This window comes from Trichechus manatus, unplaced genomic scaffold (genome assembly GCF_000243295.1).
Source record: "Trichechus manatus latirostris isolate Lorelei unplaced genomic scaffold, TriManLat1.0 scaffold00057, whole genome shotgun sequence".
Lineage (NCBI taxonomy): Eukaryota > Metazoa > Chordata > Mammalia > Sirenia > Trichechidae > Trichechus > Trichechus manatus.
Window position 1 is genome coordinate 2,890,400 of NW_004443993.1, and position 23,498 is coordinate 2,913,897.

The 23,498-nt window shown below is 39.7% G+C and overlaps 1 protein-coding gene and 1 pseudogene across 1 annotated transcript; both read left to right on the forward strand.

Moving 5' to 3' along the window:
- The first annotated feature begins 1,038 nt into the window (after positions 1–1,038).
- LOC101346580 (olfactory receptor 7E24-like) lies at positions 1,039–1,977 on the forward strand (annotated as a pseudogene).
- A 20,294-nt stretch (positions 1,978–22,271) lies between these two features.
- On the forward strand, positions 22,272–23,231 carry LOC101346831 (olfactory receptor 18-like). Its single transcript, XM_012556087.2, has one exon. It carries the CDS (start codon positions 22,296–22,298, stop codon positions 23,229–23,231), a length of 936 nt encoding a protein of 311 aa, XP_012411541.1. The 5' UTR covers positions 22,272–22,295.
- Positions 23,232–23,498: the final 267 nt, after the last annotated feature.

Sequence of the window (23,498 nt, forward strand, 5' to 3'; positions counted from 1 at the left end):
GCTAACTGAAAGGTCAGCAGTTCAAACCCATCAGCTGCTCTGTGGGAGAAAGATGTGGCAGTCTGCTTCCGTAAAGATTTACAGCCTTGGAAGCCCTGTGGGGCTGTTCTCTATCCTACGGGGTTGGTATAAGTTGGAATCAACTCGATGGCAATGGGTTAATGTGGGTCTATCACTTGTGAAATGTTTATAATATTTAAAATCAAGGGAATTGATTGTACTGCAGTTGGATGAGATAAAGTACATTTGATTACCTCCTGTTATTGTTGGTTGCCTTTGAGTGGGCTCCAACTCATGGCAACCTCAAGCACGATGGAACTACATGCTTTCTGGTCCTGCATCATCCCATGATCGATTGTGGATCAGACAATGTTTCCTTGTGACCTTTTGGGTTTTCATTGGCTGATTTTTAGAAGTAGATTGTAAGCCCTTTTTTCCTAATCTGTCTTAGTTTTGAAGCTCTGCTGATATCATAGCAATACACAAGCCTCCACAGTACAACAAACTGACAGACGGGTAGAGGATGCACATGAGGTGTGTTGGCCGGATGCACATGAGGTGTGTTGGCCAGGGATCAAGCCCAGGTCTCCTACATGCAGAGCAAGAATTCTACCATAGAACCACAGAAGCCTCACTTGATTGCTTCTTAATCTCCTATAACTAGAACATTTTTGTTTTTACTTAAAAGGAGAAAGATATTTCTTATTGCATATGTTTCCTTCATAGTGAGCTGATATTATACTCCCTGTGTGTATTTCTTATCTTAAAAATGTCCTTGATATTCTAACATTCTTCAGCTCTGTGTCTCTAAAACAAGTGCCATCTTTGGTGTACAGAAACGGATGAATAGCACAGACACCATGAGGAAAGAGTTCTGGAGAATGGGCTTGCTACAACTGAGAAATATTGCTAAATTACTGAGGTATTAGGTCCTCAAGTATGAACACTTTACCTTGTATTTCTTGAATTCAAAATTTAGACACAGTGCTGGGTACCTGTTTACTCTTTTCCTTTTAACAATCCTTTTATTTTTCCAAAAGCTGTCTCAGGTACATGGAGCCCCAGAATCTAACACGTGTCCCTGATTTCCTCCTCCTGGGCCTCTCTGAGGATCCAGAACTGCAGCCCCTCATTTCTGGGCTATTCCTGACCATGTATCTGATCACTGTACTTGGGAATCTACTCATTATTCTGGCTGTTGGCTCTGACTCCCACCTCCACACAGCCATGTACTTCTTCCTCTCCAGCCTATCCTTTGCTGACATTGGTTTTACCTCCACCACAGCCCCCAAGATGTTAGTGAACATCCAGACACACTGCAAATCCATCACCTATGTGGGTTTCCTGATACAAGTGTCCTTTTTTCCATATTTGTATGTCTGGACAGTCTTCTCCTGACTGCTATGGCTTATGACCGGTTTGTGGCCATCTGCCACCCCCTGCACTACACAGTCATGATGAACCCCCGCCTCTGTGGCTTGCTAGTTTTGGTGTGTTTTTTCATCAGTCTTTTGGAGTCCCAGCTGCACATTTTAATAGTATCACAGCTTACCTTCTGCACAAAGGTGGAGATTGCTGATTTCTTCTGTGACCCTTCTCAACTCCTCAACCTTGCCTGTTCTGATACCTCCACAAACACCATATTACTGTATTGTATTGGTGCCATCTTTGGTGGTGTTCCAGTCTCAGGGATCCTTTTATATGCGAGTTGTTTCCTCCATTCTGAGAGTCCCATCATCAGGTGGGAAGTATAAAGCCTTTTCTGCCTGTGGCTCTCATCTGTCAGTTGTTTGCTTATTTTATGGAACAGGCCTTGGAGTGAACCTTGGTTCAGCTGTCTTATCTTCCTCTAGGAAAGTTGCGGTGGCTACTGTGATGTACACCACTGTCACCCCCGTGCTGAACCCCTTCATATACAGCCTGAGGAACAGGGACATCAAGAGAACCCTGCGGAGGCTCCTCAGAAGAATAATCTAATGTCAACATTTGTGTCATCTTTTTGAGCGTGTGGGTTGGAAAAGACAGCAAAACCAAACATCCACGATCAGAAATCTTGTCTCTTTGGTCCCATAACTTTTGTAGTTCTCATAGCTTTCTCTCTCAAGTTATCATTTTCTTTGCCATGTCTTTGGTGGAATTGTGGGAGAATTCTGGGTAATGTCAAATTGCTTGATAAAATCTATTACAGCTACGGAGCCTTCTTAGTTTCTCATCTATGACTCAGGCTTCCTGGTAAAATACACAACTCTATTTCTATGTATTTAGAATCTTTATCCTTTTTTGTAATTCATATCTATTGACAAGATTACTTTTATGTCTAATGGAACTGTATATGCAGGTTATGTGTTCAAATGAATGTCACTGGTCCCCAACCTGAACTTCATATTGCAAGCATCTGGGGAGCTTAAAAAATATTGACTTGGTCCCACCAATACAGATTCTGATTTAATTGGACCTGTATGTGGCTTCAGCATAAGATGTTTAAAGCACCACAGGTGGTTTTAATGTTCTGCCAAGGTTAGAACTACTGATCTTTTCAGACTTTTCCTTCAGAGATGACTAGTTTGTCATGGGTCTTTTACTCCTCCTTAGCAGATGCTGAAGATCGTAAAGCTCACAAGGGGAAAGATATGAAAGTGCTTGTCTTAACAACAGGCAAGTGATTTTTCCCAATATTCTTGATGATATTTCTTCTCATATCTTCTAGCTCCACACTTTGTTGCTGTAATTAGCTTCCCTTCAGTTGCCCCTCCCCCAACTCATGGTGACCCCATGGACAACAGAAGAAAATGCTGCCTAGTACTACACCATCCCCATTATTGGTTATGGATCAGACCATTGTGGTCCATAGGGTTTTCATTGGCTGATTTTCAGAAGTAGATTGCCAAACCTTTCTTCTTCATGTGTCTTAATCTTAAGCGCCACTTAAACCTGTTCAGCATCATAGCAACATGCAAACCTCTATTGGCAGAAGTGTGGCGACTGTATGTGGAGTGTGTGATGGTTAGGTTGTGTGTCAACTTGGCTGGGCCACGATTCTGAGTGGTTTGGCAGCTGTGTAATGATATAGTTTGGCTGTTATGTAATGATGTAATTTGCCAGTTACATAATAATGTAGTCATCTTCCATGATGTGATCTGATGTGATCAACCAACCGGTTGTAAGGGGAGTTTCCTCAAGGGTGTGGCCTGCATCAAATATATATATGGACATTCTGGCAAAGCTTGCTTCCTTGCTCTGGATTCTGCATTAGGCTTGTCATCATCTGACTTCCAGTTCTTGGGACTTGAGCCAGCTGCCTGCTGTATTGCCTGTTGATCTTGGGATTCATCAGCCTTTGCAGCCTGTGAGCCAGCAGGCTGCTGTCTTACCTGCCGATCTTGGATTCGGCAGCCTACGCAGCTCATGAGTCAGTGGCCTGCTGTCTAACCTGCTGATCTTGGATTTATCAGCCCCTACAGCTACTTAAGTCAAGAGAAGCCTCCAGCCTGATGCTTGACCCATGGACTTGGTTCTTGCCAGCCTCTACAACTGCATGAGCCCTTTCCTTGAGATAAATCTCTTTCTAAATATCTATATCTATATCTATCTATCTATACATATACATACATTTCACTGATTTTGCTTCTCTAGAGAACCCAGCCTAAGACATGGTTCTTTGGCCAGAATTGAACCCTGGTCTCCCATATGGAAGGAGAATTCTACCACTGTACCACCGTTGTCCCTGCCCTCCACACCATAAAGCTGGTCATATGTGCCTTTTATTAAGCTATTATCTCTCTTCCCCAAACTCACTCTTCTACTCTTTACTTTGTGATGCCAGGGCTAGAGAGGGAAGGTTCTTCAAACCATTGTTCTGATTTTCCATCTGGCTTTCTTGTTATGTTCTTCCAATAGTGATCAGTAAAGGACAATGCACCCTAATAAGCCCAACACTTTCCTTATGCCTGTTAGCCCGTGGTGTGGTAGCTTCCTTCTGCAGTTCCTATTTCTGTATTGCCACACTGTTCCTTTTTGCCTTTCAGTCCTTGCATAACTATTTTACCAATTTCCTGTATTAAATTCTCTTCATAATGTTTCTTAGTGCTTTTCTTTATTGAATCCTGGCTAACAAATTCTGCATGGGTAAGAAAAGTATTTGTGAAGTTTCTAAAATTAGAATATTACAAAGTATGCTTAGGAAAAAAAGGTAGTTAATGATATGTCTTGGTCAAGGTTATACTCTGAGGATTAAGACCAATCTCTAGAAAAGGACATCAATCCTAAGTAAAATAGAAGGTCGGTAAAAAGGAGGGAAACTCTCCATGAGATGCACTGACACAATAGCTGCAACAATAGGCTCAAACATACCAACAATTATGAGAACGGCGCAGGATAGGGCAAAGTTTCGTTCTGCTATCTGTAAGGTCTCCATGAGTCAGAGCTGAATCGATGGCAGCTAACAACTAACATCGTATTTTTAGTTGATGGTAGCCATTATGGTGACTTAGGATCATTGTTTGTTGTTGTTAAGTCAGTTCCGACTCATAGCGACCCTATGCACCACAGAACGAATCACTGCCCGGTCCTACGCCATGCTCATAATCGTTGTTATGCTTGAGCCCATTTTTGCAGCCACTATGTCAATCTATCTCATTGAGGGTCTTCCTCTTTTTCACTGACCCTCTACTTTACCAAGTATGATGTCCTTCTCCACAGACTGATCCCCTCTGACAACCTGTCCAAAGTATGTAAGTCTTAGTCTCGCCATCCTTGCTTCTAAGGAGCATTCTGGTTGTACTTCTTCCAAGACAGATTTGTTCATTCTTTTGGCAGTCCAAGGTATATTCCGTATTCTTCGCCAATACCACAATTCAAAGGCCTCAGTTCTTCTTCAGTCTTCCTTATTCATTGTCCAGCTTTTGCATGCATATGATGCAATTGACAATACCATGGCTTGGGTCAGCGACACCTTAGTTTTCAAGGTGACATCTTTGCTTTTCAACACTTTAAAGAGGTCTTTTGCAGAAGATTTGCCCAATGCAATGCTGCTTTTGATTTTTTGACTGCTGCTTCCGTGGGTGTTGATAGTGGATCCAAGTAAAATGAAATCCTTGACAACTTCATTCTTTTCTCCGTTTATCATAATGTTGCTTATTGGTCCAATTGTGAGAATTTTTGTTTTCTTTATGTTGTGGTGTAATCCATACTGAAGGTTGTGGTCTTTGATCTTCACCAGTAAGAGCTTCAAGTCCTCTTCACTTTTAGCAAGCAAGGTTATGTCATCTGTGTATCACAGGTTGTTAATGAGTCTTCCTCCAATCCTGATGCCCCTTTCTTCTTCATATAGTCCATCTTCTAGGATTATTTGCTCAGCATACAGATTGAATAGGTATGGTGAAAGGATGGAACTCTTATGCACACTTTTCCTGACTTTAAACCACGCAGTATCCCCTTGTTCTGTCCGAACAACTGCCTCTTGATCTATGTACAGGTTCCTCATGATCACAATTAAGTGTTCTGGAATCCCCATTCTCTGTAATGTTATCCATAATTTGTTATGATCCACACAATTGAATGCCTTTGCGTAGTCAATAAACACAGGTAAAAATCTTTCTGGTATTCTCTGCTTTCAGCCAGGATCCATCTGACATCAGCAATGATATCCCTGGTTCCACATCCTCTTCTGAATCTGGCCTGAATTTCTGGCATTTCCCTGTCGACATACTGCTGCAGTCGCTTTTGAATGATCTTTAGCAAAATGTTACTTCCGTGTGATATTAATGATATTGTTCGATAATTTCCACACTCGGTTGGATCACCTTTCTTGGGAGTAAGCATGAATGTACATCTGTTCCAGCTGGTTGGCCAGGTACCTGTCTTCCAAATTTCTTGGCATAGACGAGTGAGCACTTCCAGAGCTGCAACCTTTTGTTGAAACATCTCAATTGATATTCCGTTAATTCCTGGAGCCTTGTTTTTCATCAATGCCTTCAGTGCAGCTTGTACTTCTTCCTTCAGTACCTTCAGTTCCTGATCATATGCTACCTCTCGAAATGGTTGAACATTGACCAATTCTTTTTGATATAATGACTCTGTGTATTCCTTCCATCTTCTTTTGATGCTTCCTGCATCATTTAATATTTTCCCCATAGAATCCTTCACTATTGAAACTCGATGCTTGAATTTTTTCTTCAGTTCTTTCAGCTTGAGGAATGCTGAGCTTGTTCTTCCCTTTTGGTTTTCTATTTCCAGCTCTTTACACATGTCATTATAAAAACTTTACTTTGTCTTCTCGAGCTGCACTTTGAAATCTTCAGTTCTTTTACTTTATCATTTCTTCCTTTTGCTTTAGATACTTGGCATTCAAAAGCAAGTTTCAGAGTCTCTTCTGTCATCCATTTTGGTCTTTTCTTTCTTTCTTATCTTTTTAATGACCTCTTGCTTTCTTCATGTGTGATGTCTTTGATGTCATTCCACAACTCGTCTGGTCTTTTGTCATTAGTGTTCAACACATCAAATCTATTCTTGAGATGGTCTCTAAATTCAGGAGGGATATAATCAAGGTTGTACTTTGGCTCTCGTGGACTTGTTCTAATTTTCTTCAGTTTCCACTTGAACTTGCATATGAACAATTGATGATCTGTCCCACAGTTGGCCCCTGGCCTTGGTCTTACTGATGATATTGAGCTTTTCCATTGTCTCTTTCCACAGATGTAGTTGATTTAATTCCAGTGTGTTCCATCTGGCAAGGTCCATGTGTATAGTCGCCATTTATGTTGGTGAAAAAAGATATTTGCAATGAAGAAGTCATTGGTCTTGCAAAATTCTATTATGCGATCTCCAGCATCGTTTCTATCACCAAGGCCATATTTTCCAGCTATCGATCCTTCTTTGTTTCCAACTTTTGCTTTCCAATCACTAGTAATTATCACTTGCATCCTGATTGCATGTTCGATCAATTTCAGACTGAAGAAGTTGGTAAAATATTCAATATCTTCATCTTTGGCCTTAGTGGTTGGTGTGTAAAGTTGAATAATAGTCATTGTCATGGATAGAATTGTGTTCCCCCAAAATATCTGTCAACTTGGCTAGGTCATGATTCCCAGTATTGTATGATTGTGTAATCTGATGCTATCCCCTTATGTGTTGTAAACTCTATCACTATGATGAGGTTATAGTGATGACATCTAGAAGATTGAATAGTGTCTTAAGCCAATCTCTTTTGAGATATAAAAGACAGACTTGAGCAGAGACACATGGGAACCTCATACCACCAAGAAAGCAGTACCAGGAGCAGAGCTCATCCTTTGGACCTAAGGTTCCGTACTGAGATGCTCCCAGACCAAGGGAAGACTGATGCATCACAAGGACCTTCCTCCAGCGCAGACAGAGAAAGCCTTCTCCTGGAGCTGATGCCCTGAATTTGGACTTGTAGCTTACTAGACTCTGAGAAAATAAATTTCTCTTGGTTAAAGCCATCCAGTTGTGATATTTCTGTTACAGTACCAGTAGATGAATAAGACAGTCATATTAATTGGTCTTCCTTGTAGGCGTATGGATATTATATGAACACTGACAGCATTGTACTTCAGGCTAGATCTTGAAATGTTTTTTGTGTCAATGAATGCAACGCCATTCCTCTTCAAGTTGTCATTCCCAGCATAGTAGATGATATGGTTGTCCAATTCAAAATGGCCAATACCAGTCTATTTCAGCTAACTAATGCCTAGGATATTAATGTTCATGCATTCCATTTCATTTTTGATGATTTCCAATTTTCCTAGATTCATACTTCGTACATTCCATGTTCTGATTATTAATGGATGTTTACAGCTGTTTCTTCTCATTTTGAGTCGTGCCACATCAGCAAACGAAGGTCCTGAAAACTTGACTCCATTCACATCATTAAGGTCTACTCTACTTTGAGGAAGCAGGTCTTCCCTTGTTGTCTTTTGAGTGTCTTCCAACCTGGGGGACACTATATCAGACAGTGCTATTCGTAAGGTTTTCACTGGCTAATTCTTTTCAGAAGTAGACTGCCAGGTCCTTTTTCCTAGTCTTTCTTAGTCTGGAAGCTCAGGTGAAACCTGTCCGGCATAGGTAACCCCGCTGGTATCTGAGTACCAGTGGCATAGCTTTCAGTATCACAGCAACACGCAAGCCCCACGGTATGCAAACTGACCGAGGATCATTAATTCACCCAACTTATTATGAATAAATTAAACTTTATTTTCTTTTTCATTAATCTAGCATAACAAATGTCCATGTCTTCAGCAAAGGGGAGCTCTTTCCTTTCACCAGTAATAGACTGGTTAAGACTTTACTTTCTAACAATGTTTCCTTGTCTTTGAGATCCTTTGGTGTTCTAGTACATGAGTACTCCTATGTCCTTTAAGATATTGACATAATTTCTGACGTAGCAATTTGGGGGTGTCTGAAAAACTGCCCAATCAATAGTTTAATTTACTCTGTCTTTTACCACTGAGTTAAATCACCTACAAACTTTCTAGATGAGAAACTTTGATACTGGTGAAGAGAATTCACTTGACAGAGGATGAAGCTATCCCAGTCCATGGGAAGACATAGCTCCCATTAAAGTTCATGAAAGTAGTGTTCCGATTATCTGGTTATGGTTAACTGCATTGAGACTTCATGGTCCCATCTACCATAGAACTAAGTTGCACATCCATTTCTGCAAACCTAGGGATGGCCAAAAAAAAAAAAAAACCTTTGGTAGTTTCCAAGGTAATGTTGCCTTTTGATATCTCATGATAGACTCTCCTCAAAGATAACATTTTCTTTTTCCTCTTTAAACTTCAACACTTAGAATGAGTGATACTAGTTGATTAATTCTATGAATGGGGAAAAGACTGGAAGGAAATACACCAAGGGTTCCTAATGGCTCCCAGGAAGCAATGTGCGTATTTGTGATATGGAAGAGGAACAACAGATAATAGAAAGGGTGTGGGATTTGATAACATTCCTCTACCCAGATATAGGCTCATAAACTGGAGACCTTTAGTACCTCAGTGTGCCTCACAGAACCTCAGGGTTCTCATCATCAAATTGAAATTAATAGTGGTAAACTTCTAAGGCCATTCTAATCACTATAATGCTGTCAATATCAGATCAAATGGTAGTTTACCATTTCATCAAATGGTAGCTCTTATATCTTTAAAGAAGATCCTTTTTAGTATGCATTCCAGGAACTCAAAACAACTTGATATTAAAAACTAATCTTGGGCATAATACAAAACATCTTTCTGTTTAACTTCCACATATCTATAGTTGTGATAACAAAAGCACTCAACTGAGAGAGTGGTGAAAGGGAGATAATCAAAGGTACTGATTAGAATGGTGTTTAGTACATAGTAATGGATCAGTAGTGGACACTAACATAGTTACTATAAGGACAGACCAGTGTAGTGGTTCAGGGAGGCCATGGGTCATGCCAATGGTTAATGTGCTTGGCTGCTAACAAAAAGTTTGGAGGTTTGAGTTCACCCAGAGGTGACTTGGAAGAAAATCCTGGTGATCTACTTCCAAAAAGTCAGCCATTAAAATCCCAATGGAGTACAGTTTCACTCTGACACACATGGGGTCACCATGAATTGGAGTCAACTTGATGGCAACTGGCTTTTTGGTAGTGGTTCAGCTAATGGGCTTTGCTGGCAGAATATTTGATTTTCAACATCAGCAGCTCTAACTCATTAGATGTGTGAACTGGGACTTGTTATTTAACTCTCAAGGACTTTGATTCTTCATTTTAAATATTAATTAGCTTACATCAGTCTGAGGGTTAAGCAGATTATGCATATCATGCATGGTAAGAATTCAATAAATATAGACATCATAGTTGTTGTCTACTGTAACACAGATGCCACTGAAATAAATTATTTGAACTCCACGTGTGTTTTACTCTGGATGCTTGACAATCATAATTTATCTTTACAAGAAACGACCGTGAGCAGTTCAAAGGCAGGGATTGAATATTATTGGTCTCAATACACAATGCTGGAAGCACTTAGTTGTCTATGCCAAGAAATTTGGAATACAGCTACCTGGCCAACTGACTGGAAGAGATCCATATTTGTGCCCGTCCCAAAACAAAGGTGATTCAGCAGAATGTGGAAATTATCGAACAATACCATTATTATCACATGGAAGTAAAATATGGCTGAAGATAATTAAAAAATGGTTGCACCAGAGCACTGACAGGGAACTGTCAGAAATTCAAGCTGAATTCAACAGAGGACCTGGAACAAGGGATATCATTGCTGATATCAGATGAATCTTGGCTGAAAGCAGAGAATACTAGAAAGATGTTTACTTGTGTTTTATTAACTATGCAAAGGCATTTGACTGTGTGGATCGTAACAAATTATGGATAACACTGTGAAGAATGGGAATTCCAGAGCACTTAATTGTGCTTATGAGGAACTTGTATATAGACCAAGAGGAAGTCGTTCTAATAGAACAAGGGGATACTGCATGGTTTAAAATCAGGAAAAATGTGCATCAGAGTTGTATCCTTTCACCATATTTATTAAATATGTGTGGTGAACAAATAATGCAAGAAGCTGGACTATATGAAGAAGAATGGGGCATCAGGATAATAACTTGCAATATGCAGAAGACACAACCTTGCTTGCTGAAAGTGAAGAGGGCTTGAAGCACTTACTGATGAAGATCAAAGCCTTCAATATGAATTACACCTCATCATAAAACAAAAATCCTTACAACTCGCTCAATAAACAACATCATGAATCAATAGAGAAAAAGTTGAAGTTGTCAAAGATTTCATTTTACTTGAATCCACAGTCAACACCCACGGAGACAAGAGTCAAGAAATCAAATGACATACTGCATTTGGGTAAATCTGTTGCAAAAGATCTCCATAAAGTGTTGAAAAACAAAAACGTCACTTTGAAAACTAAGGTGTGCCTGACCCAAGCCATGACATTTTCAATTGCCTCACATGCATGTGAAAGCTGGACTATGAATAAGGAAGACCTTGAATTATGGTGTTGGTGAAGAATATTGAATATACCGTGGACTGCCAGAAGAACAAACAAGTCTGTCTTGGAAGAAGTAGAGCCAGAGTACTCCTTGGAAGCGAGAATGACGAGACTTTGTCTCAGGTACTTTGGATATGTCATCAGGAGTGACATCATGCTTGGTAAAGAAGAAGATCAGTGAAAAGAGGAAGATCTTCGATGAGATGGATTGACACAGTGGTGCAACAATGGGCTCAAATATAGCAACAATTGTGAGGATGGTGCAGGACCGGGCAGTGTTGTGTTCTGTTGTACATAGGGTTGGTATGAGTTGGAACTGACTCGACAGCACCTAACAACACATAATCAAAATCTACTGTAGCAAGGCCAGAGATTAATCCCATCTGTACTTTGTATAATGTTGAATAAACTATTCTTTATTTTATGTATAAAAAAAGGTGAAGACAATTTGACATCCATACGTTCAGTACTTTTATTCCTCCCTGGACCATTATACCTTCCATAGAGATCTTTAAGAACTTCTGAAAGAAAAAAGTATAATTTGTTTTTATTATTATCGACATTTGATGGGATCTATTATTCACCATTTAATTGTATGTGCAAGAATAAAAGTCATACAATAAAGGGTGAGCTTTGATAATTTCTATAAATAACACAAGGATAAAAAATTGAGGGTAGAAGTTCCTCAATTGGACATCTAAAAAGGAAATGCAGGAAGGTGGTATCTTTCCTTTTCCTCTAAGGATGCTCATCCAGAGAGAGAAGTGGGAAAAACACAAAGCAGATCTCTCTTTTTACCACAAGAACAAACACTCTTTGGTTTTCAATCACCTGTCCTCTACACTCAGCTCTGGCAGTGACTCTAGAATCTGATTCCCTCTTTCCACTATGTTTAATGTTAAAATTTTGTCACTGTCCAAGGATGCTACAAGCTCTTAACACTTATTCTCTACCTCTCCAATCCACCTCAACACACCTGTCATTTGGTCTTGGCCATTTACCCACATATAGGTAAATAGCATCCTTTTGTCCACATTCAATTTCATTGAGTATATATTCAAGTTTTCTTCATATCAGTTAATGACAAGCCAATTTCAGAGTTCTTCAGAACAGAGAAGCCTTACCCAGGTGGCCATATAGATAGAATGTAAAGGGTGCAACACACCATCATTCCACTTTATCCACTAGGGAAAAAACCAGATAATCCGAAAGCACATTTTATTAAAGATTTTAAGAGCTCTGAAAACAAAGAAATCTAAGGAAAACGATATTCTGGAGTGAAGTTAACCCCTTCTAGTTAAGCAGAAATCAGAAGCTGCTGGGAATATTTGTCGAAATTGTGCGCAGAATGGCTACAACATGGCTTGATGTCGATGGAGCGGCTTTGCTGAGATAAGGTAAACCAAGGAGGCATATCATAATTGCATGGCCAGGAGCAGCATAGTGGAGTGTGCAGGAGTACCCAAGCAGAGGTAGATCTGCCCATCTGTCAATTCTTCCGCAGGGAATTTTTGTTGGGTGTGATGGGTTGGGGACTATGCTGGGCTTAGAATCTAACAGCCTAATAAAAAGCTAAGTACGTGCAATGGGTAGCATCTTAGATTCTCCCAATAACACACAACCCCTGGTGTTCACGCCCTGGTGAAATCCCATTCCCATGTGTGTGTGCAAAGGACCTAGTGACTCGTCTCAAAGAATAGAATATGGCAAATTAAGGAAATGTGACCTTCAAGATTAGGGTGAAAAAAGACACTGGCTTTTGTCTAACTGATAGTTTGTTCATCTCCTGTTGACTCTGAATCCAGCCAACTGCTATGTTACAAGCTGCCTCATGGAGAACTCCATCTGGCTATAGACTGAGGGAGACTTCTGGTCAATCATCCAAGAGAAATTGAATACTGCCACAGTCACATAGGTGAATTTGGAAGTGAATCCTGTCCCAGTCAAGCCTTGAGATGACTGCAGCCTTAGGCAACACATTGGATGCAGCTTAGTGAAGAGCCTTACAGTATTTAGATAAAGTATCAAGTTACCAAACAAGTATGCAAATATCTCTTGTTTTCTAATATACCAACATACATCAATTAAAGAGAAAAATTGGAACTGGTGGTGCCATTCAAATTAGTAAAAGCATGAATCTCCAATGCACAAAATCCTAAATCCCAAGAAAAAGCTATAGGAAGGAAAGTAGGATGTTCTCATTAGAGACAAAAACATCTTAAATGAGATATAGAAATAGTATCAGATTCTTGGTATAGAAATCCTAGTTTTCCCTAAATTACTTGATTCATTCTCTGTATTTTATGATGTTAGAGTCACTCTTTGATACTTTAAAAGAAGAAAAGAGTCTGAATTTCATGTTATGATCTCTGCAAGATCCCTGGATGGCACAAATGGTTACGATTGACTAGACTAACCTAAAGGTTGGCAGTTGGAACTCACCCAGCTGCACCATGAAAGAAAGTACTGAGGATCTGCTTCCATAAACGTTGCAGCAAAGCAAACCATGTGAGGTACAGTTCTACCCTGTAACACATGGGATTGCCACGAGTTGGAATTGACTCGAAGGCAGTGTTTTTTTTTTTTTTTTAACTTACAAGTCAGAAGTGAGAAGTACAGGTGTGATTCCTCCTGAGATGAGGAAGGGCCCTCACCCTTCCAGGACATTCACATTTCTCCTCCCTCATCTGTTAACAAGCCCTCAGAGATTGGGATAACATAGATCAATTAGGATAATAATGAGCTTTGTGAAATGTGTTCTCAAAGATATACCACTATAAATTATTAGCCTGTGTCTCCAGCCCTTCAAAGTGTCTGTCTCAGTCCAGCAGGCTACAAAACGTGAGCCTCTTCTCCCAGAGTGGTCATCCACATCAGCAAGCCCATGCCTGAGTCTGTCTTCCTGCAAGTCTTGAAGAAGGAACCTGAGCCCTCATCTCCCACCAGGGACTGGAAGACCAATGGATCCACACTCCTTGGCCATGCCTCAGCGGAGACATGCAACCCAGTGAGTGCTGAGGGAGACAGGAAGGCAGGAGGGACTGTCGAGACCATTGTTTTTGTCATTAGGACCAACAGGACAGTCAGGATAGCAAGAAATGAGGGTCCAGAATGAAAAATATCAGCTAAGAGGTCTATGAAGTTTTAAGTTCTTTGTACTGGTGGGGATCTGAAGACTGTCATTTAGAGTTCTGCTCTCCACCTTCCATTTCCAGCTTCCATAGGCTTTGCCCCCACCAGAGTAGGAAACTATCTAAACTGTCCCTGGAGTCTCTGAGTAGTGTCCCTCAGCTGCTAAAGGGAAGGTCAAAGTTCAAGTCCACCCAGACACACCTTGGAAGAAAGGCCTGGGAATCTACATCCAAAAAAACCAGCTACTAAACCCTATGGAGCACAATTCTAACTCTGATAAACGTGAAGTCTTCATGAGTCAAAGTCTACTTGACAGTCACTAGTTTTTTTGTAAAGTGTTCCTTAAAAAAAAAGTTACTAGTGGTGTCAATTCTGACTCATGGCAACCCCATATTTTGCAGAGTAGACATGCACTCCATAGAGTTTTCATGGCTGTGACCTTTAAAACAGATCACCATGCTTTTCTTTTGAGGTACCTCTGGGTGGGTTGGAACCAGCAACCTTTTGGTTAGTAGCCAAAGGCTTAATTGTTTGCAACTACCAAGGGAGCCTAAACTGTCACTTAAGTACTCCTTAAAGTTCATGAAGCTGGAGATGATGATAATGATGCTGATGAGAACAGTAGCCAAAATGTCAACAAACTGTACTGAAGGTTTCCTAGTGCTAGACTCTGAGCTATGTATTAGGTAGTTCTTTCCATTTGATCTGCATAATCACACACAAGATATAGACATATAGATTATTATTGTTTTACAGATGAGGAACGTATTTTAACCAAGTTTTGGGGTCAAAAGGGATGAATCCATGTTTGAATCTGGGTAGTGAGACTCCATTCACAAGGCACCTAGCCAATACTTAACCTGTCAACATACCTGCTATTTCTCTACCTGAGTCACCCCAGGTGAAGTACTTGCCGGGAAAGACTGAGACTCATTCATTTCTTCTTCCCTAAAGTCTACATCATTCTTGGCACAGCAGAGGACACCAACACAAAATATCTCTGTTAAATATTGATTATCCTGTTTTAGTTCACAGGAACGAAGCTTAGTCATTATGTCCTCCACACACTGGGTGCTTTTCTGCTCATGCTTTCATCACTTTTAGGATGTTTAGCAGGACAAGAGAGATGAATGAGACTCGGTTATTTGTCTCCAAGCTCTCCACCTGGAGTCACCACGGAAGATAAATGACTAGGCGCCCTGTGAATGGAGTCTCACTGCCAGGGTAAATGAATAAGATAAAATAGGGCTTGTGTGTGTCTGTGTCATGAATTTTCTATAGGACATTTTTTTTCTTCATTTAATGGGATATACAACATCATATTTAATAATTGGGTAGATTTTCATAAAAAGAAAACAGAAAAAAGAGGGCAAAAGAGAATGTGTGGACTGAGACACATTTTAGGATTTCAATTATTTCATGCTCTAGTCCTTGAGATAAGATAGGCTTCAATCTCTCTGTTATATAATTGCAAATAAAGTGATTGAGTCTTTCTTGATACTGTATTTCATCAATAAAATTGCTACTCCAACAATGATTTAAACTTTGATTAAAAAGCCATGATGAAATATTTTTACTTACAAAACTTCCAGGGGATGAAAGATATGGGACCCAGACCTTGTTCCTTGACTCCCATCCCAGACTCTGTCCCCTCCAAAAGAATAAAAGAGTTTTTCTTCTCACTCCTACTTTGGTTCAAGGTGAGCAAACAGAAGCAGAAGCACCAAATTGGCCTCTTGGGATTCAGTTAGTCCATCTGTGAATTAGCTAAATGAGGCAGTGGTTTCTAGGGGTCTTTCTAGCATGCATGTTAGAGTACAGCTCGCATTGGAAATCTGAGGTATGGAAATGTTATTCTTTATAAAGATGGGGTTTTCATGTGGAGTATCATGGAATGGTGACTATTACTAGAGAAACTTCAGGATATTTGTGATTCTATACCTTGATAATAAGATCATGAAGCTGATTTTTTCTGTAGGGAAAGCAAATGTTGACAATTACAAGCAATATAAAATTGAACATACATTAATAGTTACAACTCAAACCGGTATCCTTCATTCATATATGTTATAGAAATTCTAACTTGTGTGAATGGAGAGAAGTCCAAGATTTACATAAGAAATTGAAAAATAAAATGAGATTCATCTCCCAGGGAATGCTATGCTTTAGTTAAAGTAGATTTTAACTAAATTTATGAGCTTCACAGGGAGACTTAAAGTACCATATCGTGGTAAATACCAGCAATTTGGGGGGAAATATGTGTTGTATGATAAATTTTCAAGAAAACTCTGTGGATATATAAACCAATACTAGCATTACAGAAACACTGTCAGGTAAATTTTGCCACCAAATTCATAACAGTGGTTGCCCTTGGGGAAACGGATATGCTGGAGAATGGGATCATGCAGAAGAAATAGGAGGAAGCTTAACTATTATTGGTAATATTTTAGATGTCTATAAAATATGAGTTCTGAAGCAAATATTATTAAATGTTTACATATTAAATATGTAGAGTAGATATTAATGATAATAATAGTAGCTAACCTTAATGGACCATTTACTAAGTACATGGAGATATTCTATGTCAGTGATTCACAACACTTGCTATACATTAGGATCACCAAGAACCTCATGTGTAGGGATTCTGAATTAACTGGTTCTTGGGTGTGGCTAGTGCATCAATATATTTTAAAAGAGCCATGGGTAATTATAATGATCAACCAGGATTGGGAACTAGCATTCTAATATGTACATGTGTATATAACATATTAAGTTAATTTCTTACTACAGCAACCATATAAAGTATATTCAATTAGTATCCCCATTTCAGAGATGAGGAAACTGTCCAGGAGTTCGTGATATTATACTCTGTACTTTTCTTTTTTTTTCATTTTCCCCAAATTATATCAAATTGTGTCTTTGTAAGGAGAATGGCAACATGATTTGCCTTCAAGGAGCTGAATTTAGGAGAATTACAATCCCCTTACCCTGAAGGCTTGGACTCCTGGTTGTGCAGAGGTTAACAGCTAGGCTACTAACAAGCAATTTGAATCCACCATCTGCTGCTTGGAAACTCTATGGGGCAGTTCTACTCTGTCTGTATTGTCGCTATTAGTCAGCATCAACTCTACGGCAACGAGTTTGGTTTGGTTTTGGTACCAGGAAGGCTTAACTTGAAAAGCTGTTAACTAGGCATTATCAGGGTAAGTTTTAGACTGGGCTTAGTCCTGAATTCCTCAACTGTAAATATACAAGGTTGGATGAGAAACTGGGTGATGAGAAACAAATGCTTTAAATGTTTGAGATTGGAAATATATTTAAGCACTTTTACCAAGCCTCTTCAAGTGTTGACAACAAAAGCAAAGAGTGGCCTTGAACACCAGATGTTTTCCTTAGATTGTGTGTGGTTGATACAAATAACCCTGCATAAAAAGAAAATGAAATGACAAATGAAAAAAGAGAACAGAGCGATCATTATCAGTTAATAATTGTTTAATCTTGGACAGGGTAATTGCACTGAATGTCACTTTGAATCAGTGATACTGTATGATTTTGTGCATTAACAAAAACATATTTATCAAACTGTGAAGTTCACCAAAGATCAAAGGTTAGAATTTATACTTGAAAGGACTTTTAAAAGACAACCCACACTTTTGATATTACTCAGCTCTAAAGAAAAAATGAAGTCCTGATGCATGCTACTACATGGATGAATCTTGAAAACATCACACTGAGTGAAATAAGTTAGCCACAAAAGGACAAATACTGTTTGATTCCACATATATGGAATATCTAGAGTAGGCAAATGTATAGAGACCTAGTTTTATTAGTGATTACCAGGGGTGGACAGAAAAATCTCATGAAGATAACTGTCACATAAAGATGCTGATTAAGAACATTTGACTTTAATTTAGAATGCTGTTTCTGTGGTTCTGCCTTGTTGTGACCACTCTTCAGTGTCAGGATGTTGCTGTTGTTAGGTGCCTTTGAGTTGGTTCAGACTCATAGCTACCCTGTACACACCAGAACAAAACACTACCCGGTTGTGCACCATCCTACAATGGTTGCTATGTTTGAGCCCATTGTTGCAGCCACTGTGTCCATCCATTTTGTTCAAGGTCTTCCTCTTTTCATTGACTCTCCATCAAGCATGATGTCCTTCTCCAGGGACTGGTCCCTTCTGATAACATGTTCAAAGAATATGAGATGAAATCTCACCGTCCTCGTTTCTAAGGAGCATTCTGGCTGTACTTGTTCCAAGATAGATTTGTTCATTCTTCTGGCAGTCGATGGTATAGTCATTATTCTTTACAAAAACCGTAATTCAAAGACATCAATTCTTCTTTGGTCTTCCTTATTCATTGCCCAGGTTTGAATGCATATGACCAAAAAAGAAAACCAGACTTCTTGCCCTCAAGTCGATTGTGACTCATAGCGACTCTATAGGACAAGTAGAACTGCCCTATAGGGTTTCCAAGGAGCGACTGGTGGATTTGAACTGCCAACCTTTTGGTCAGCAGCCAAGCTCCTTAATCACTGCACCACCAGGGCTCCGCATATGAGGCAATTGAAAATAGCATAGCTTGGGTCAGGCGTGCCGTAATCCTTAAAGTGACATCTTTGCTTTTTAACACTTTAAAGAGGTCTTTTACAACAGATTTGCTGAATGCAATATGTCATTTGATTTCTTGACTACTGCTTCCATGGACATTGATTGGGCATTGATTGTGGACCCAAGTAAAAAGAAATCCTTGACAACTTTAATCTTTACTCCATTTATTATGATGTTGCGTATTGGTCCAGTTGTGAATATTTTTGTTTTCTTTATGTTGAGATGTAATCCATACTGAGGGCTGTAGTCTCTGACCATCAGTAAGTGCTCCAAGTCCTCATCACTTTCAGCAAGTAAGGTTGTGTCATCTGCTTAATGCAGGTTGTTTATGAGTCTTCCTCCAATCACGATGTCCCATGCTTCTTCATATAGTTTAGCTTCTAAGATTATTTATTCAGCATACAGATTGAGTAAGAAAGGTGAAAGGATACAACCCTGACACACACTTCTGATTTTAAACCAAGTAACATTCCCTTGTTCTGTTTGAACAACTGTCTCTTGGTCCATGTACAGGTTGCTCATGAGCAGGAGTAAGTGTTCTGGAATTCGCATTTTTTGCAACGTTGTCCATAATTTGTTATGATCCACACAGTCAAATGCCTTTGCACAGTCAATAAAACACAGATAAGCATATTTCTGGTATTCCTTGCTTTCTGTCCAGATTCTTCTGACTTCAGCAATGATATCCCTCATTCCACATCTGCTTCTGAATCTAGCATGAATTTCTGGGGCTTCCCTATCTACGTAAAGCTGCAATTGCTTTTGAATTATCTTCTGCATGGACCCCCACATCCCCCCAAAAAATTTGGTTCAAATGTTGAAACTTGCGTAGCCACACATACACCAAGAGTGTATGAAAAGGCTTATTACTCTTTATAATGAGACTGTCTAGGGAGACCAGGGCAGGCCTCCCAAGCTGGGCCGAATGTGGCTTAAGAGAGTGAAGCACGTGGCTATCTTGGTATTTTTTTGTGGTAAGGGGGTGGAATGTACAAAGTATGAATCCAGGAGAAATTGGAAGTTGTCAAAAATGAAATGGAACACATAAACATCAATATCCTAGGCATTAGTGAGCTGAAGTGGACTGGTATTGCCCATTTAGAATCCGACAACCATATGGTCTACTCTGCTGGGAAAGACAACTTGAAGAGAAATGGCATTGCATTCATTGACAAAAAGAACATTTCAAGATCTATCCTGAAGTACAATGCTGTCAGTGACAAGATGGTATCCATTAGCCTACAAGGAAGACCAATTAATACGACTATTATTCAAATTTACCCACCAACCACTAAGGCCAAAGATGAAGAAATTGAAGATTTTTACCAATTTCTGCAGTCTGAAATTGATCGAACACACAATCAGGATGCATTGATAATTACTGGTGTTTGGAATGCAAAAGTTGGAAACAAAGAAGTAGGAGCAGTAGTTGGAAAAAATGGTCTTGGTGATAGAAAGGATGCTGGACATAGCCATTTTTTTTTATCGTGAAAGGGTGCTGGATTTTGTCAAAAGCATTTCCCACATTGATGGAGATGATCATGTTCTTTTCCTTTGTTCTATTGATGTGGTGTATTGCATTGATTTTCTAATGTTGAACCACCCTTGCATTTCTGGAATAAACCCTACTTGATCATGGTAATAATCCTTTTATTATTCTTTTGGAGTAAGTTTGCTCATATTTTGTTGATGATTTTTTGCATCTACATTCATGAGAAGGATTTTGCTGAAGATCATTCACAAGCAGCTGCAACAGTATATCGACAGGGAACTGCCACAAAATCAAGCCGGATTCAGAAGAGGACATGGAACCAGGGATATCACTGCTGATGTCAGATGGATGCTAGATGAAAGCAGAGAATACCAGAAAGATTCTTACCTGTGTTTTATTGACTATGCAAAGGCATTCGACTGTGTGGATCATAACAAATTATGGATAACATTGAGAAGAATAGGAATTCCAGAACACTTAATTATGCACATGACAAACCTGCACATAGATCAAGAGGCAGTCGTTCTAACAGAACAAAGGGATACTGAGTGGTTTAAAGTCAGGAAAAGTATGCATAAGCGTTCCATCCTTTCACCATACCTATTCAATCTGTATGCTGAGGAAATAATCTGAGAAGCAGGACTATATGAAGAAGAACGAGGCATCAGGATTGGAGGAAGACTCATTAACAACCTGTTATGCAGATGACACAACCTTGTTTGCTGAAAGTGAAGAGGACTTGAAACACTTACTGATGAAGATCAAAGACCACACAGCGTGCAGTATAGATTACACTTCAGCATAAAGAAAACAAAAATCCTCACAACTGGACCAATAAGCAACATCATGATAAACAGAAAAGACTTAAGTTGTCAAGGACTTCATTTTACTTGGATCCACAATCAACACCCATGGAAGCAGTATTCCAGAAATCAAAAGACACATTGCTTTGGGCAAATCTGCTGCAAAAGTCCCCTTTAACGTGTTGAAAAGCAAATATGTCACCTTGAAGACTAAAGTATGTCTGACCCAAGCTCACGGTGTTTTCAATCGCCTCATATACATGCGAAAACTGGACAATGAATAAGGAAGACAAAAGAATTGATGCCTTTGAATTGTGGTGTTGGCGAAGAATATTTACTATAGTATGGACTGCCAAAGGAACAAACACATCTGTCTTGGAAGAAGTGCAGCCAGAATGCTCCTTAGAAGCAAAGATGGCGAGACTACATCTTAAACATTTTGGGCATGTTATCGGGAGGAATTAGTCCCTGGAGAAGGACATCATGCTTGCTGAAGTAGAAGGTCAGTGAAAAAGAGGAAGACTCTCAATGAGATGAACTGACACAGTGGCTGCAACAACGGGCTCAAGCCTAACAGTGATTGTGAGGATGGAGCAAGACCAAGCAGTGTTTCTTTCTGTTGTACGTGGGGTCGCTATGAGTCGGAACCAACTCGACGGCACCTAAGGACAACAGTAACACATTCATAAGGGATATTGGTCTGTAATTTGCTTGTCTTGTGTGTTTGGCTTGTTTTGGTATCAGACTAATTCTAGCCTCATAGAATGAATTAAGAAGCTTTTTCTTTTTTTTGAAAAGCTTCAGAGGTACTGGAGTGACTTCTGTAAATGGTTGGTAGAATTCCCCAGTGACCATCTGGCTCTGGACATCCTTTTTTGGGAAGTGTTTAATTAGATGTTTGACTGCTGCTTTTATCTCTTCACTTGTTATGGTCTGTTGAAGTCTTCTATTTCTTCTTGAGTTGTTTTACTGTCTTAATGAATTTGTTATCTCTAAATGTCTTTGCTCCTCTAACATTCTTCATTTGAGTGTCTCTAAAATGGGTTGTATAGAAAGGGATACAGAAACCAGTGAAGAAGGAGTTCTAGGAATAATGCTTTTGCTACAACTGAGAAATATTGCTGAAGGTGGTGTATGGTACCTAAGTGTGAATGCTTTACATGTGAATTTCCTGAATTCAAAATGTAGTTGCCTTGCTGGTTGCTTGTTTCCTTTCACAAACCCTTCTTTTCTTTCCCTAAAGGTGTCTCTGCTACATGGAACCACAGAATATAACACATGTCTCTGAATTCCTCCTCCTGGGCCTCTCAGACAATCCAGAATGGCAGACCCTCCTCTTTGGAACGTTCTTGTCCATGTATCTGGTCACTGGGCTTGGGAACCTGCTCATTATCCTGGCTGTCACCTCTGACAGCTACCTCCACACCCCCATGTACTTCTTTCTCTCCAACCTTTCCTTGGCTGACATTGGTTTCATCTCCACCACAGTCCCAAAGATGCTTAATGACATCCATACACACCACAAAATCATCTCCTATGTTGACTGCCTGATTCAGTTATGTTTGTTAAATTTTTTTGGATGTATAGACAGTCTGCTCCTCACTACAATGGCCTATGACCGGTTTGCGGCCATTTGTCTCCCCCTCCACTACCCAGTCATTATGAACCCCCGCCTTTGTGGTCTGCTTGTTTTGGTATCTTTTTTCATTAGCCTTTTTTACTCCCAGTTGCACTGCTTTATGATGTTACAACTTACCTTCTGCACAGACGTGGAAATCCCTAGTTTCTTCTGCGACACTCCACAACTTCTCAACCTTGCCTGTTCTGACACCTCCACAAATACCATATTAGTGTATTGTATTTGTGCCATCTTTGGTGGTGTTCCAGTCTCAGGGATCTTTTTCTCTTATATGCGAATTACTTCCTCCATTCTGAGAGTCCCATCATCAGGTGGAAGGTATAAAGCCTTATCCACCTGTGGCTCTCACTTGTCAGTCATTTGCTTATTTTATGGAACAGGCCTTGGAGTGTACCTCAGTTCAGTTGTCTCACATTCTCTCAGGAGTGGTGCAGTGGCCTCAGTGATGTACGTCATTGTCACCCCCATGCTGAACCCCTTCATCTACATCCTGAGGAACAGCGACATCAAGAAGGCCCTGCAGAGACTCCTCAGTAGAACAGCCTATTTTTAATATCTATGCCATCTTTTTTGGTCTGTGGATTAGAATAGGCAGAGAAACAAATATGTGGAGCTGGAAACCATGCTTTTTTTTTTTTTTTTTTAAGTATTTTATTGTTTTGTTTATTGTTGTAGTTTAAGTGAAAGTTTACATTTCAAGTTAGTTTCTCATACAAAAACATATATACATAGTTATGTGATCCTAATTACTCTCCCTATACTGTGACAGCACACTCCTCCTTTCCACCCCTGATTTCCTATGTCCATCCAACCAGCTCCT